General features: G+C 36.5%; 1 protein-coding gene across 1 annotated transcript; it reads left to right on the top strand.

Moving 5' to 3' along the window:
* The first annotated feature begins 7023 nt into the window (after positions 1-7023).
* LOC140142030 (uncharacterized) lies at positions 7024-14648 on the top strand. Its single transcript, XM_072163934.1, has 2 exons — positions 7024-7127; positions 10520-14648. Exon 2 carries the CDS (start codon positions 10767-10769, stop codon positions 12204-12206), a length of 1440 nt encoding a protein of 479 aa, XP_072020035.1. The 5' UTR covers positions 7024-7127; positions 10520-10766; the 3' UTR covers positions 12207-14648.
* The last annotated feature ends 2364 nt before the right edge of the window (positions 14649-17012 follow it).

Genomic DNA, 17012 nt, shown 5'->3' with positions numbered 1-17012 from the left:
TTGATAATGATGTTAATATATTTGATATTATTATTAATATTATTGATGATAGTAAACCAAATTGATGTTAATACTTTTGATTATTATTTAGATTGATATTAATATTTTTGATTATTACTGATAATGATGTTAATATGCTCATAGGCCTACATTGATATTATTATTTATATTGATGATAGCAAAAAAAAATTGACGTTGGATCGTGGCACATATAAATATATATATGATTTTGGGTGTTTTATCAAGAATTATGGCAACACTTACTTTGTGCTCAGGTGTTCATATAACAATCTATACTATGTACATTCGATGTATGAAATTTAAAAATAAGCATTTCCTAACCAAACCATCAACACAATATCACTAAAATGCTAATATTGGGTGTTTTATCAAGAATTCTGGCAACACTAATTTTGAATTTTCAGTGTTTAGATATTAACAAAGACGAAAAAGTGTTGTTTGGATGCACCTTGAAGGAAAATATTTATCAAAATGCACAAAATGTTGACAAAAAGGCGTAATTTGACAAATTGTCAATTTGCAAAAATACCGGTTGTTCTGGCAACACTGTATTTAGAAGTAACATTTGCCCAAGCTGATTTTTATTAAAATGTAAAGTACCTACAATCCCGGAAAAAATGTGTTCGAACACCCACTGTAATTCCCATGTTCATCTTAGTATAGTGCGCACGCTATATGAGTCACTGGAAACTAAGATTTATAATAGAGTTCTCTCAATGTTCATCTTAAGCATATCCCCCCCTTTCCCCACCAATCAATGTTGGGAGAAGATATGTGAAGATAAGCATATTGGGTATGCCAACATTGTACGGGGGTAGAAGGGGGACTATTTCCAATAAGGCCTTTAAAGTGTTCGAACAATATTTTCTGAGATTGTAGCTTCTACTACCCACACTAGAATGGACAAAATCCTGGGAACACCGGGTTGTTGATTTTCATGATGATATTTTAGGTGCTAAAATGACATTTTATGAAAAAGTGAAAATACACCTGACAGATGGGCTCTGCACGTACCCTTAAGAATAACTTATTGACCTTTAAATATGCTGATCATCAAATGAATAAATGTCCTTTCACAAGAACTTAATGTAATGTTCCAGCATTATATGGCTTAGTTGCAGCGAACACTTGAAATAGCATGATTTTTAACTAATTTCACTGCCAATTTGGCCCAAAATGACAGAATCTGGGTTTTGGCCGTTTCCATGGCAACGAGCCAATTTTTGAATTTTTTTTAGTCACACAAGTAGTCAACACCCTAACATGCATCATTGCACAAAATATCAGAAAAATCTATTTTTTGAGGTATAGAGCCACTTCTAAAAAATTATGTTAAAGAGCTCTTAAATGTTATTAAAAGGTTTTGAAAAAACATTTTAAGAACATTTCTGTGTTTCCTGGGTTCAAATATTTTAACATAATGTTATTTAAGTATTGACACAATATTTGGCAAAATTTTTTGCAAAAATAGTTTACAATAACATTTTTTGAAAACATTTAAAAATATTGTTGTAGTGTGTTTTCATACAAAACGTTTTAAAACGTTATCATGACCTTTATATAACCCGACATTTTAATGTTATTAAACGTTTTACTTAAACCAAAAGCCAAAATATAACTTATTTAAAACGTTTTTAAAACGTTTTTGTGTTTGCTGGGATGTTTGTTTCTTTGTTTGCTTGTTTGTTTGTTATCTACTCAAGATAGCATTTACGGTGCGATTTGCAAATCATTATAGGCCCTTTGCGGCCTGCATCATTTTCTCGGAACCCGCAAACAGCTATCTTCCGAAGATAGCATTGCGGGCCTAATAAAACAAGACATAAATTATTTAGAACGTCCTTTATGAAACCAACTTTCATTTTACCTGGCTACGTGTATTCGCCACTTGCACGGTTCCGCCATTATGCACTATATGCGGGGAGAGCCTCGAACTGGCAGCATACATGAAAGGAAGAATTACGTAACCTTACACAGAATGTTATATGACTGGTTCAATTCCCATTCATGTATGCTGCCAGTTCGAGGCTCTCCCGCACATAGTGCATAATGGCGGAACCGTGCAAGTGGCGAATACATAACTATGTCAACCAAATTTTGCATTTACGTCAGTTACCGAGAAAATCTAGCATGCATGGTTAAACCGAAATTATGCCCAGTTATGCCATTACTACAAAGACAAGTACCACTGAGTGGGTCTAGTCTATTTTTTACACAGCCGTGACGTTAGTCACGGCTGTGTCTTTTTTCTTACAGGTTCTTTCTTTCTTCTTTCTTCTTCTGTCAACCATTACATTTGCTCTAGCACTCACATGCTTACATCGATTTTGACCTAACTTAATCACAATAATCATTGACCATGCCCCTACATGTCACATGAATCTCGCGGGGTCAAAGGTCACGCAGGGGTCACAGGGGTCAAAAACGTGATTTCAATTAAAAATGCATCTTCTCCCACAACTTACGTAGGACAGCGACCCCACTTGCACACATGCATTGTTATTACCCAGAGTCTATGTGGTGTACACAGATTTGGGGTCAAAGGTCATTAAGGGGTCACTTCCGGTATAAAACGAAAAACCTTCAAAATTTTGTATTAGCTAAGTAAAACATAGCACAGTAACGGTATGTTCACATATGATCTGCAGTCACCCAATATATATGTGGTATTTTTTTTTACTTGGGGTCAAAGCTCATTAAGGGGTCACTTCCGGTATAAAAAGAAATACCTTTAAAATGCATCTTCTTCCACAAATTATGTGGAGCAGAGACGCCACTTGCACACATGTATTGGTATTACCCAGTGTCTATGTGGTGTACACAGATTTGGGGTTAAAGGTCATTAAGGGGTCACTTCCGGTAAAAAAACGAAATATCTTTTAAAAAAATTATAAGCTAAGTAAAACACGGGACAGTAACGGTATGTTCACACGTGATCTGCAGTCACCCAATGTATATGTGGTATTTTTTTATTTGGGGTCAAATCTCATTAAGAGGTCACTTCCGGTATAAAACGAAATACCTTTAAAATGCATCTTCTTCCACAGATTCTGTAGGACAGTGACGCCACTTGCACACATGCATTGTTATTACCCAGTGTCTATGGGGTGTACACAGATTTAGGGTCAAAGGTCATTAAGGGGTCACTTCCGGTATAAAACGAAAAACCTTCAAAATTTTGTATTTGCTATGATAAACATAGGACAGTAACGGTATGTTCACACATGAATTGTGGTTACCCAATTCATATGTGGTATTTTTTTATTTGGGGTCAAATGTCATTAAGGGGTCACTTCCGGTCTGAGACGAAAAACCTTCAAAATGCCCCTTCTGCCACAAATAACATGGCAAAGTGATGCCACGTGCACACATACATTGATATTAGCCAATGTCTATGGGGTTTTCATATATTTTGGGGTCAAAGGTCATTAAGGGGTAACAACACGGCTGTGTTCGTGGTCTTAGACCACAGCTAAGTCTAGTTAATCTTTGTCATTGATTGGCGAAATAAATAAACAGCGTACAGCAGGTGCTATCTTGTCAATAATGATAAGAGGAACATGAAAAAAACCAGCAGAGAGCATGCACCCCAGTAAAGAGTTAAATAAAGCAAGGCAAAATCATAATGTGCAGGAGGCCTACTTTTCGGATGATATTCACAGAAACAAAAATAAAGAACTACGTTAGTACGTTTAAAAAATTATATAATTTGAAATTAAATAATGCAAAATCATACAAAAAATGTGACATGTGTCTGATGATAATTATACACTTCGACCAAAAATTAAAAAAATACTTAACACGCGACATAAATAAACAGCCATCTATCAAGAATGACAAGAGGAACATGAAAAAAAACCACCTAATATATGAGAGCATGCACCCCAATAAAGAATTGCTTTAAAATAAAACAATGAAAAATCATGACATGTGAAATGTATGTTGATACACTTATAAATAATACTCAAGGGTGAAATAAAAAAAACACCTTATCTACCGATATTTCCACAGTTAAACATACTCAGTGATCACTTGTACTAAAACAAAAATAAAGAAATACTTCACAAATGATAAGAGGAACACATAAAAAATAAATAAGCGAGCATGTCCAAAAAAAAATTAGTAAAAGATAAAATAATGATAAAACGTACAAGTAGGGTCAAAATATTAGTCGAAAAAACTTATTAAATGCTCATTTGCTCTAAGATATTTAATGTTTGCAATTTACTAGTTTATCATTTATTTATTATTTATCTAGGCTTATATATCTTTTATTTATTTATCTATTAATTTATCTATTTATCAATTTATTTCAATATCATTATTATTAAGTGCCTATTTATAATGATATTTAAATCTATCAACATTATGCTTACGTCATCCAGGAGTTATTATCCCACCTGAAATCGCCATATAAACACAAATTAATAAAGAAATACCCAATGGGTGAAATAAAAGCATGATCTATCTTTTCAAGAATGAAAAGAGGATATAAAAATATAACAGAGCATGTCCTATAAACATGATAAAGAATTATTTAAAATCGTACAAATGTGAAACATGTAATATGACATATACTTAAGGGATCTGGAATGAGCGTTTTGAGCGTTTCGACAGTATTTTTGTGGGAAATGAGAGCACATCAGACATATCGAATTGCATTCTGAATACGAAGAATGTCTTTCTCATATCAAATAATTTTCATTTTTTGAAATTCACGATATAATGCAAATTTTATGACAAATTATTAAAATTTGATATTTTTCAAATTTTGATATATAACAGTCCTCGAAAGTGTATGTAGCTGGGAGGAAAAGCCGACGATCAATTGAAAATTTTGACCTTTCATATTGAAGATATGGATTTTATTTCCCAAAAAGACCTATTTTTTTTTGGGGAATCCATATCTTCAATACGAAAGGTCAAAATTTTCAATTGATCGTCGGCCGTATTTTCCTCCCAGCTACATATACTTAAAGAATGTATCATTAAATTTATAAAATTTACTTCGAGGACTGTTATATATCAAAAATATCAATTTTTAATGATTTGTCATAAAATGTGTATTACATTGCGAATTTCAAAAAATCAAAATTATTTGATATTAGGACATTCTTAGTATTCAGAATGCAATTCGATATGTCTGATGTGCTCTAATGTCCCACAATAAATACTGTCCAAACGTTCATACCCCAGCCCTTAACATAAAACAAAATAAAACGGTCATGATAATATGACATTAAGGGCGAACACCACTAATGAAGCGTCTTGGTTGAAATGCACGTGAAAATTAATGTCTTTCTTTGCTCAATTTGAGGCCTTTTTGGCTCTCATAGTTGCCTGATGTACCCCGTTACATTTTATTAAGAAACAAGGTAGTATAGTTTCTCTCCATTGATTTTGCAATAGCGTCTCCAGGAGGGGGGGCTCAGAGGGCTTTCAGATTTATGCGGTGGGGGGGGCTTAATGGCTAAAATCGCCAAAACCGCCTGATTTTACATATCCCTCTAGCGTTGGTTGTCAGTAGATTGCAGTCACTCCTCATCAAGTGTTGACAAAGACAACAGTGGTTGTTGAAACGTACACAGTAAGTGCATTTTCTTGGATCAGATACTACGAACTCTGGTTTACTAGTTTACTCTACCGATCCTGATGAATTTGTTCAATCAATAACGATATCTGGGGACCAATCACAAGCCAGATTCATTTAAAGATGCATTACATCATGACCAATTTTAGTTAGGCCAGAAATTGGCCTAACTCTCCATAGAATCCCGTGTTAAAAAGTTATCCGCAATCCAAAGTCAGTAGTCCACTTGGGAAGCTAACAAACAGAGGGCGTACGGTGACTGAAAAGATTAGATGTGAAAATCTATCAATTGTGCACAAATAATAATCAGAGTTTTAAGCTTAAATGCAATAGCCAGAAGCACAATTGGCAAGTGGAGTACGGAGAAGTCTAGCTACACCCTGGAAGGGAAAAAACAGTATTTGAAACGAGGAAATGTGCAATATGACTTAATGTAATACATTAGAAAAGGCTTAAAAGGCAACTATTAGGCCCTGATTCATATTTAATCATCATTTAGGCCTGTAAATTAGATTGTCTGTGTAAATTTAGCAGGATCCGACTTTTTATGACGACTTTCAAAATGTGTTACATTTCAGAAACACCAAGCTGTTTGTGAGGTGGCGTTAGCTGTATGGGTTATAGGTTGAACTTTTTACAATATTTCTGGAAAAAAATCCTGAAATCCATATATTAATTTTTACAATGGATGTCGTCATCTGACCTTCTGCTTGCAGAAAGGGAAGTTTTGAAGAACTGAGTTGTTTTCCCGGCCCATGTCTGTACAGAAAGTCAGTGGGGTTATTTACTGGTGTGCACCCTAAAAGGCCCTTGTCATAACCAATGGTGGCGGCATGATTTTTCCCGTGCATGAGGGTTTAGGGAAAATTAAATTATATGTCTAAACTTGAGGTTGCATGTGTAAAACATGGTCTTTTTTTAAGGCATGTTTGGGGTATTGAAATTATATTTTTTTGGCTTGCACAATCATGGTAAAGATCCATGTCATACATAAGAGATTATAGGACATACAATACTTGGTAGGCCTAATGATAATGCGTAAACTTTGTACCTGTTAGGGAACTGAAATCAGACTGAAAACACAAACGTCATTCGAGGCTCTGTCTCACCAGTTGCATTTACAAGGCCCTTGTTATAACCAGTGGTGGCGGATGATTTTTTTCTGGGGGAAGGGTCACACAAGGTTCTGAACAGAAACGTCACATACGGACCAACCCACACTACCGAGAACCGCGAATGCCGAGAACCGCGAAAGCCGAGGACCGCTCTAGTTGTCATTGATATGTACCTTTGAACCTGTACTCTGAACCTGTTGTTCCTGCGGAAATGCTTCGATGGTTCACTGAACATGCTGAAGCTTGTTATGAAGGTGATACTATACGGTACTACATTACTATTCTAGTGTGTGTGGGTGTAGCTTGCCGGAGTATAGTCTATAGTGCGGGCAGCAAATATATATTTTTTAACGATTTGGTAGTGTGTCCTCCTTGTATGTATTATCTAGAGAACACTAAAGGTGAGTAGGCCTATGCATAACTTTTATCTTGCCTTTCTATTGAATTCGAAGTAATGTAGCTTTAAAGACCCATTCAGTGATTTGCTCATCCGGACGATCGTAAAAATGATCAAAATTCAGATTTTGGTACCTTTGTCATTGTTATATACAATACATAGCCTGCTAGTGGTTCAGCCGAAAGCTGTGTAAGACAAAATAAGGCATTTCTTTTCCTGTGTGGTGGTAGATATTGATGAGAAAGTAAAATCGTTTTTCCGTGGCATCAATTTGAAATTTAGGGGGGGGGGGGGTCAGCGTAAAAAATGTGTCGCAACGCGAAAGACGATGTTTGGAGGTCCATAAATGTATAAAGGGAACCCCCAACAACTTTGATAAAAACTCCCTTTAAAAGGCCAGCGTCAATGCAGAAGAGGTCTTGTAAATAGTTTGGGTCACCGTGAAAGGCATTTTTAGGATCACGCTTACATCCATGTTACATGACAGTTCACCAAACCATCAATGGTGAGAACATGCACACTGAAACAGCAAAACACATTAACTCCTATAACTCCTGTCAACTCTTTAATTCATTACTCCAAATTGTTCTGTATTTTTGTCTTTACTGCTTTTTACCCATGCTTATTATAAAACTCAAGAAATACACTGCAGTTGTTAGTTAATTCGCTATGTTAACTCAACTTACATGCACATTTTATTTTAAAATAATTTTATATTATTTCGCAATGTATAGTTTACTATAAAGTAGATAGTGGCAAGCACATGATAAAGGACTGATCATTCACTACAATCTTCACTTTTAAACTGTATTTTTTGAATGTGTTGATTGTTAGTCCGAAACTCCTGCAAAGCTATGGACATGGCATCTTACCTACTCCATTCTGTAGTCTGCATTGTGTGTTTTCTCAGTCTTCAATCATTTTGTTGAATGTAATTTTATGAATCAAATAAAAAGATAGAAATTGGCCTCACTTTAGTTATGTGTCATTTTACAGTATTTATCATTTATAAAGTAAGACAATAATTTATTTATTTTCTATAAGTGCATGTCAAAATATGGGATATATTGTTCAATATTATAGCTAGCCCCTAAAAACTTTATTTTCAATCGGATTTTTCCCGTTGAAAAGCCAAAACTGATGTTAAAGATAGCAATAATATCATCAATAACATTTTGAGTCAATTTTATCCATAAAACGATACAGGATAGGATAGATAATTACTTTGACTTCAATGTGGTCCATATAATGAAGATTTTGATTCCACAACATTATTAGATCTGTTATCAACATATCAATTATGCACTCACAGGCAACCAAACATCATGCTATGCTCAGTATAGTCCACTGATATGACCTCGTGATCATTCCCCGCTTTGACCATGTCATTTTTTTTTTGATATGCTGATTGCTGAACAAGTTTATGTTTATATGTGTAGGCCTAACCTATGATAACTTTTTAAGTCATAATTAATTCAAACATAACTTTGGCAATACTCAATCGTTTTCGTTCGTTGAAACGGCAAAACATACTTTCTTTTCCTTGCAAAGCGAATTAGCAGACATCAAAAACATTTCCACCACGAGAAGTAAAAAAATAATTCATACCAATAGAAGAAGGCTATAATCTTAGCTAATCTTTAGTGTACACAAACCCCATCTCAGAATTAGGTACCAGCGCCCTATGCGCTGGCGAAAAGCATGTATCCTGGGGTCAGTGGCGTAGCCAGGATTTTGGAACCGAGGTGGCACAACTTGTAAATGTAGCGACGGAAATAGTTTTTGCCGACGGAAGTTGTGATTTGTTGACTCAAAACTTTTTTGCATGGTTTGAAAAAGCGCAAAAAACCCCCAAAAAAAAAACAACAAAAAAACAGGATATTAGGCGGTACCAACATAAAAACACAAAATTTTTATGTAAAATTCAATTTCATTCACAATTTTTACTATTTTCACCTTTTTTCAGATACCCTGGGTAAAAAATAGTCTATTTTTAACCTGATTTTTGTTCAACAACGCCTTCCATCTACCGACGGCCTTACACATGAACCGACGGGCATGACGATCGGGGGGCACCGGGCCCCCTGCCCCCCCCCCCCACTGGCTACGCTACTGCCTGGGGTACTTTTTTGTGAAGAATTGAAATCTGGCATCAGAAATCTTGTGACTCCTTTACTTTAAAAGATACAGGGCCATCAAAATGCAACTTCGTCCATCCAGGACCAACTTCGGGGGGTCAGAACTACAAAAGTAAAAATATTTTTTTGTCAATTTTTTGCCAGTCAGAACCCTTTGGTAGGACATTACTCTTATCCCATACTGAGCCAATTAGAATACTTTTAGCTGAGATATTACCCATGCCAAACTCCAATTGTAAATTTTTTGTACATTTTGACCCCCCTGAAAACCAATGTCAGAACACTGATATTTTCAACATACCTGAAGTTTATGGTGGGGCAAAATGTCTGACATTGGTTTTCAGGGGGGTCAAAATGTACAAAAAATGTACAATTGGAGTTTTGCATGGAAATATATAATGAGCCATTGGGCACTACAATTTGGGAACAGAGAGATCAGTTTTACGAAGTATTTTTGTATCGAACGGTTTTTATTCCTGACGGTTGCTTGCTCGAACTTCTCTATGGAAGATCATACCTCGAAAGGTTTGCTCCGAAGGGTCACGGGCCAAAAAGGTATTTAGTCCGAAGGAATGTTTGTCCAAAATGTCGCGTCGGCCATTAACTCGAATGGTTATTGTTCCGAAAAATCATTTCTCCGAAAGTTACTCCAAAAGGTTTTTTTTTATTCGGACGGGGCATTAGTCCGAAACTGTATAATGTAGGCCTATATGGGTAATTACTCCGAAAGGCAACTTTTACGACGGTATACTCCTTAATGGTATACGGGTCGTTTCTCTGAAATAAAAACTCTTCTGATTGATTTGTTTCAAGAAACGAGCTTTTGAGCAAAAACCTTCCAGAGCAACAACATAATTGTCATTTGTGGAACAATGGTCCTTCAGAATAATAACCTTTCGGAGTAAAAACGTATTCGAAAGAAGACCTTTCGGAGAACTGACCGTTTGAATCAAAGACCGTTCGGAATAAAATTTGCCTCACTTCGGATCGGAGCAATAATATTAACTCTTAGTAGCAAAACCCAATCAGAATAAAACCATTTCTGAATATACCCCAGGCTGCAATTCATAGTCGAAACTGAAATCCCATTGCAAAATCGCCGCGTCATCAAGGATCAGAAACGCATGACATATTAATATTGTGCAATCTAGGCATATATTCAAATACACAAATATTTGATACAGAACTATATGATTCATCTGTCTACATCAGTGACATTGATATAGTTTAATCATAATGCTTTATTCTTTCATTATAGAGTTGAACAAAATGGCTCCTCAACGAACACCAAGAGAATGGAATTACCTAGATCCGCAAGTATGTAGATATTGTAGACGAGTGTTCTACAATAAACAATCCCGATATCTGCGTCATCTTCGGCATCATGAGCTCTCAATTCGACCATATTGGTACACACCTTTACGTAGACCAAAAACAAAGGGGTGAAATGCAAGAAAGGCTTAAAGAACAAAACAGTAGCAACCATAAATCGACAAGACAATGCAATGAAACAAAGTGACACATTTCAGAAAGAACCAGTGATAAGGCCAGTGACAATTCAGTTTTCAAAGCGGGATAAAGTCAAAGCAGACCTTGCGTTGTCACTAATGTTAAGTAAGGTGTCACACCTTGGCACAAACAAGGTTGGACATGTGACAACATCACGGCTCAGCAAGTCGCCGTCTCGTAATAAAGGCCAAATAGGATCCGTGTCAAGGAAGTTGACTAAGTGTGACAAAGTCCCAACGGGGCATGCAAAGGTTGCAGCGCAAAGGAAGACGACTGAGTGTGACAAAGTCGCAACGGGACATGCAAAAGCATCAGCGCCGGGGAAGTTGACTAAGTTTGACAAAGTGCCAAAGAAGTCGACTTCAAATGGACGTGCAAAGACAGCAGCCCCAAGGAAGTTGTTGAATGGTAAGAAAAAAGAACAGCCAGGAGAGGTGTCTAAACGTATTGGGAGAGTCGTGCCGCCATCAATAAACACCGACTTCCATCATGGAAATGAGTCTTCATCTGTGTCAAGTTCGTCGACGAATCGTCAAAATATCCAGGCAAGACATGCCTTGCCAACATCACGGTCTATTGAGTCAACACATCTTGATAGGGTGCAGACAGGATTGTTGTCAGCAACAGTTCGCAAGTCCCCATCAGTCAGAAGTTGTGACAAAAATGTTCAGATTGGTCTTGTGTCGCCATTAATAAAAAATAAAAATTTACATTGTGAGGAAGTCAATGTAGGACATAACATATCGTTATCCTCATTAACAAAGTCGACACACAATGACAAAGTCCATGTATTGTCATCACAAGTTGAGGGAGAACAGAGAGAACATGTGGCAGCATTAGTGACAACCAAATCAGCAACTTGTGACAAAGTCCAAACAGCGCGCGTGTCGCCGTCAATTCGAGGTAAATCGAAACATTGTGACAAAAAAGTTCAAGATGGTTCGCCATCAAGAGAAAGTAAGTCTTTATATTGTGCAAAAGTCCAACCAAAACATGTGACATTTTATGAAGATTTATGGGGTGACAAACTTCCAACAAGTATTGTAACAGAGGCGTCGAAAAAGAAAGCTACAAATTCTAATAAAACAATCCAGGTTGCTCATGTGTCGCCATCGCTAAAAAGCATGGCTTTAAGTTGCGAGAAGGTCCAGGTGAGTCACGTGTCGTCACCGGTATCAAATCATTCAACACATCGTAAAAAAGTCGAGTCAGGACATGTATCATCGTCACTGCAAAATAAAGCGACAAATCGTGACGACGGCCTTCAGAAAGGATGTGTGCCAAGATCGGTGACAAATAAGCCCGCAAATAAGTCATCAGATTGTGACAAATTCCAAGTAGGGCAAACAGTTACAAGAAAGTTAAAAACAGCCCATGGTATAAAAGCGGCAGTGTCACGGATGGTGACAAGTTCGGACAAAAAAGCAAGGAATTAAGATCATCATCGGTGTCTAGCAAGTCGAAACGTCGTGACAAAATGCAAGCAGGACATGTGTCGTCATCATTGTCAAATAAGACGACACAGGTTGCCAGAGTCCAGGAAGGATATGTAAGAACTACTATGAAAAATTCGAACGATTGTGACCAAGTGCAGTCAGGGCTAGTAACATCGGCGGCGACAACGAAGACGTTAACTTCTGATACCCTGATAAGACATAATGTGTTGTCACCGGTGACAGGTAAGCTTCCACATCGTGACAAAGTCCATACAGGACACCAAGATACTGCTAAGAAGTCTTATATATGTCAATATTGCAACAAAGCCTTCAGGAATGTTGATATAAAAAGACATCATGAACAAATGCATGTAAATGAACAATCATCAAGCAACCTGACCAGTCAAGAACAAACTCGCAAAAATGAAAAGCCTTATAAATGCAAATATTGCAATAAATGCTTCAAACAGTCTGATTACAAGAAAATACACGAACAAACTCATAGTAACGAGAGACCTTACAAAAGCCAATACTGCAATAAAGGTTTCAAAACGTCAACTAATGTACTCAAACATGAAAGAACTCACTCCAACGAGAAGCCTTACAAATGCCAATATTGCAATAAGGCTTTCAAATATCCAGCAAATGTAAAAATACACGAAAGGATTCATACTAATGAAAAACCATACAAATGTCAAGTTTGTTATAAAAGTTTTATATGCCCTGGTGACTTAAAACTTCATGACCGGAATCATACCAATGAAAAGCCTTACGCATGTCAATATTGTAACAAAAAATTCAAGCATTCTGGTAACTGTAGAGTACACGAAAGAAGACACACCAATGTGAAGCCTTATAAATGTCAACACTGCACCAAAGACTTCTACTCTTCTCAAGAGTTAATAATGCATACACGAACACACACCAAAGAGAAGCCTTACAAATGTCAATTTTGCGACAAATGCTTCATAGGGTCGGGTGAAGTGAAGGTACACGAACGTATCCACACCAAAGAGAAACCTTATATATGTCAATACTGCGGCAAATGCTTCATACAGGCTTCTCACGTAAAAGCACACGAACGAATTCACACGAGAGAAGGCAATACGACATTTTAAGATTAACAAAATTAATCTTTAAATATTTTCTATTAGACACATGACATACATGCCCATAAACCCACCGGTACTAGCCCATTCCATAAATAAAGTTATTTTATGAAGTTATCATTGAGAAATGTTTGATATTCATGCATGGTATGTGTCTCCTTTTCAATCTTTGAAGTAGCCAACCCTTCTCCGTGGACAGAGTGAAAAACGGGTACATTTTTTAAAAGAGCATATCTTCAAAAGTTGTGAGCCGATTGATATAATTGTTTTAGTTTATTAAAGCTAACGACTCAAGGTTTTGTTACATACCAATATATATTTGATCAACTTTTCAGAAATAGAAGAACAAGAGGGCGCAATGAGGGGCCTCTTTTTTTTTGGGGGGGACACCCGGTAGTTTACTGGTTTACCAGTTTGGTAAATGTGTGACTTCATCTTCTAATCGGACGAGTTTCCGGATAACGGATAAACAAGAAAATAAGCAAACAAATATTGCCATCTTCAACTTTGGCTATATCTACTCCTTATAGAGAATGAAAGTTTATTGTTTCTATTGCTTCTATCGTACCATTTGTCAACAGTCAATCAATGCTGTTCTCTAATCTTTTCTCCCAAACTAGTAAAAAGGCAGTATCTTCATATCCTGTCATCAAGAACTACAATCCCGGTCAACAGTAGTTGGAACACTTGTGTAAAGGTAGGGCTGTTTTAAACCTTAGGCCTATTTCCGTTAAACTTATTATACGAAAAATGCCCCACCAATTAATGTTGGATGTATTTAGGGCCTAGGGGTGCATTACCTAAAAAACAAAACAACAACAATAACTACAGGATGTCCCCCAAAAAGGAGGCCCTCATTGCGCCCTCTTTTTCTCCTATTTTAGAAAAGTTGGTCAAGTATATGTTGATATGTAAAGCAGCCTTTACCCGTTAGCTTTAATAAACCGAAACAATTATTTCAATCGGCTCATAACTTTTGAAGATATGTCCTTTCAAAGAAATGTACCCGTTTTTCACTCTGTCCACAGAATGAGGTTTAGCTACATCAAAGATTAAATGAAAAAAAAAGTTAATGACATGGAAAGATAAGGCCTCGGAACACATTCACTGGTGTGATAAACGTAATTTAATTGGTAGGCCTATAGATGAGGTGTTTCAAGTCAGGCAAAATAACACAGGAGTGTCTATGACAGACCACATAAATCTCTTCAAAACTCGACTTTTAAAAACCTTTGAAATTTTGTGTGATATTATGTGTATGCATTTGTAAACAAGTTTGATAACATTTTTAGTATTATTTGCTTTGAAATCAAACTTAATGAATAAAAATCAACTTCTTCCATGTAAACTATAGTGTTTTTTGCCTGTCAGTTTTCATCTCAGACCAACAGAGGGCGTATCAAATGTAAACACATGTCACCTCATCTATATATAACAATATAATATGTTTTCAGAGCTACCTTTCGCAAGTATCCGGCGCACAAGGATGGTACGCAACGCAATGAGGACCAGGGCTGAAACCTGCATTCGTCAAGGAGGCAACCAGGTAGAGGGCAGAGTATTTCACTTCAAAAGAACCAAAGACAAACTAAACTGCCCTTTTCAGGGCTACCTTTTATTCCAAAAAAAGAAATGACTTATGTTGTCAATAAAAAGAAAGCAAGAAACAATAAAGTAAGAAACATAAAAAGGCATAAAATAACCGAGAAAAACATAAGAAATTGTAAGTATAGCAAAAGAAGTCCCATCCCACATCAATTTCGCCCAAATTAATGACACTTAACAAAATCCATAACCATGATAACCCATAAGCCCATCGGCACACCGACATCGCCTGGCTAATAATTATTTGGTGCAGCAGAGACACTAAAATGAATACACGGGATCGATACACGTGAATTGCTATGCACGATTTTGATATCAGACGAAAATCTTCGGATACCGGGTTAGAAAATGATGAATATCTCCCGTAAATGATTTCGTCTCAAGAAACCAGATCTGGTCTCATAAACTTGAAAATACGTGTTGAACAGATATGATAGTCGTTAGTTTGCGCTTTGAGAAACGGCCGTGAGTCTTGAACTCAAAACCTGACCAAAATCGCTAATTTTATATTGCGTTGGTCCTGTATGGACTACAGCGCGCAGGCTATAATCTGCACTGCTGTGTTATGACGCAAATGGCCTACCATACTTTGTATTATGACCCAAATGGCCTGCCATACTTTGTTCTATGACACATTACATCATTTTACATAAAGTTTCACAATTAACATTACAAAGAATACTTTTTATTTGATTTTCATAATAACAAGTAATACATGGTACCTTTTTTAGGATTCATCAAAGCACCTGACACATGTAAATACATAAACAAAGGTCACTGCACTATTAACTTCATGCACAAACTATTTCAAATGCCAAACCGTCAACAATTTATTTTTACCTTACTCCTGAACCTTAATGTCTACTACAACTGTACACTATTTCTTTCTACTGGTATCACCTGAGCACCTTTTTACCTTGAACTCGCCAATTCTCCAACTATTTTAATCTCACACAATCCTGAACCATACACGACTCTAACATTGTACACAAATGTTAACTCGCAATTTGAGCGCCTCAAACCTCCGCGTCCCTAAACTCTCACAAAAGCTCTCTCACAACTCGCCTAATCTGCAACTCCTAAATGCATAAACCACAAAAGTGCAATTGCCAACATTAATATTACATTTTTACAATTATTTCACAAAATGACATTATGAATGCACACTGCAAGCATTATTTTTGAAACCATATTATTACGCCTACACACTGAACACATGTTTAGCGAATGTCCTCATGGAAATCTATGTTGCGCACAACCTTCGGGAGCTGATGCTGGGAGCCACATCAACACATTCTGCACCACTGCGCAGATTTCCACTTGAAAGACAATCTTTTTATACAAAAACAAGCTTTTTTTTACAATGACACATTATGGCCACCACAGACTTCAAAGTGCACGAGGAGTCTGCGTGGGCTTAAATCAGTGAAACTTCCGGTATAGCAGTAATACGCCGTAGCCACCCGTCAGTGTTACTAGTATCTCTACTTCGGGTTTCTTCTGTTCTCTACATGTCTTTAATGAAGTACAACCTGTTTACTCATCAACACACATTTTGAGTTGGTACACAAATCCCGTGTAATTTTATCCAATACTCAACTTGATAGTCTACAATACAAGTACAAGGTTTCAACAATGGCTGCATCATTTATCACATAATGTAAAATGATCTATTTTTATCACACAATAACCATCAATTTCAATGCTAATTTTGTCAACAATGGCTTGCCATACTCAAGTTATAAATACACATCTTTATGAAAATAGCTTACTATACATTTCACAAATTGAGCATTTTACATAAACCAAGGACTTTAATTCACAAAATGCACACAGAAATACAATTGGATATTAAGGGGTGCTTTATTGGGCTTAAAGGTAACTACCGGCTAGTGAAAGCAAGAAGACCTGAAGTTGACAATTTTACTGTACTTTCCAACTAATTAAAGCAAGAGAGACCCAAAAGCACAAGAGTCTCCACCACAACCATTTAAGGTAAGGGAAGGCCTAAAATATGACACCATCACATATCCAATATATAACACTGATAGATCATGCAAATCTTGAATCAATTGGTGCACTACATACTTTA

Source organism: Amphiura filiformis, chromosome 20 (genome assembly GCF_039555335.1).
Source record: "Amphiura filiformis chromosome 20, Afil_fr2py, whole genome shotgun sequence".
NCBI lineage: Eukaryota > Metazoa > Echinodermata > Ophiuroidea > Amphilepidida > Amphiuridae > Amphiura > Amphiura filiformis.
This window is presented reverse-complemented; position numbering and strand designations above follow the sequence as displayed.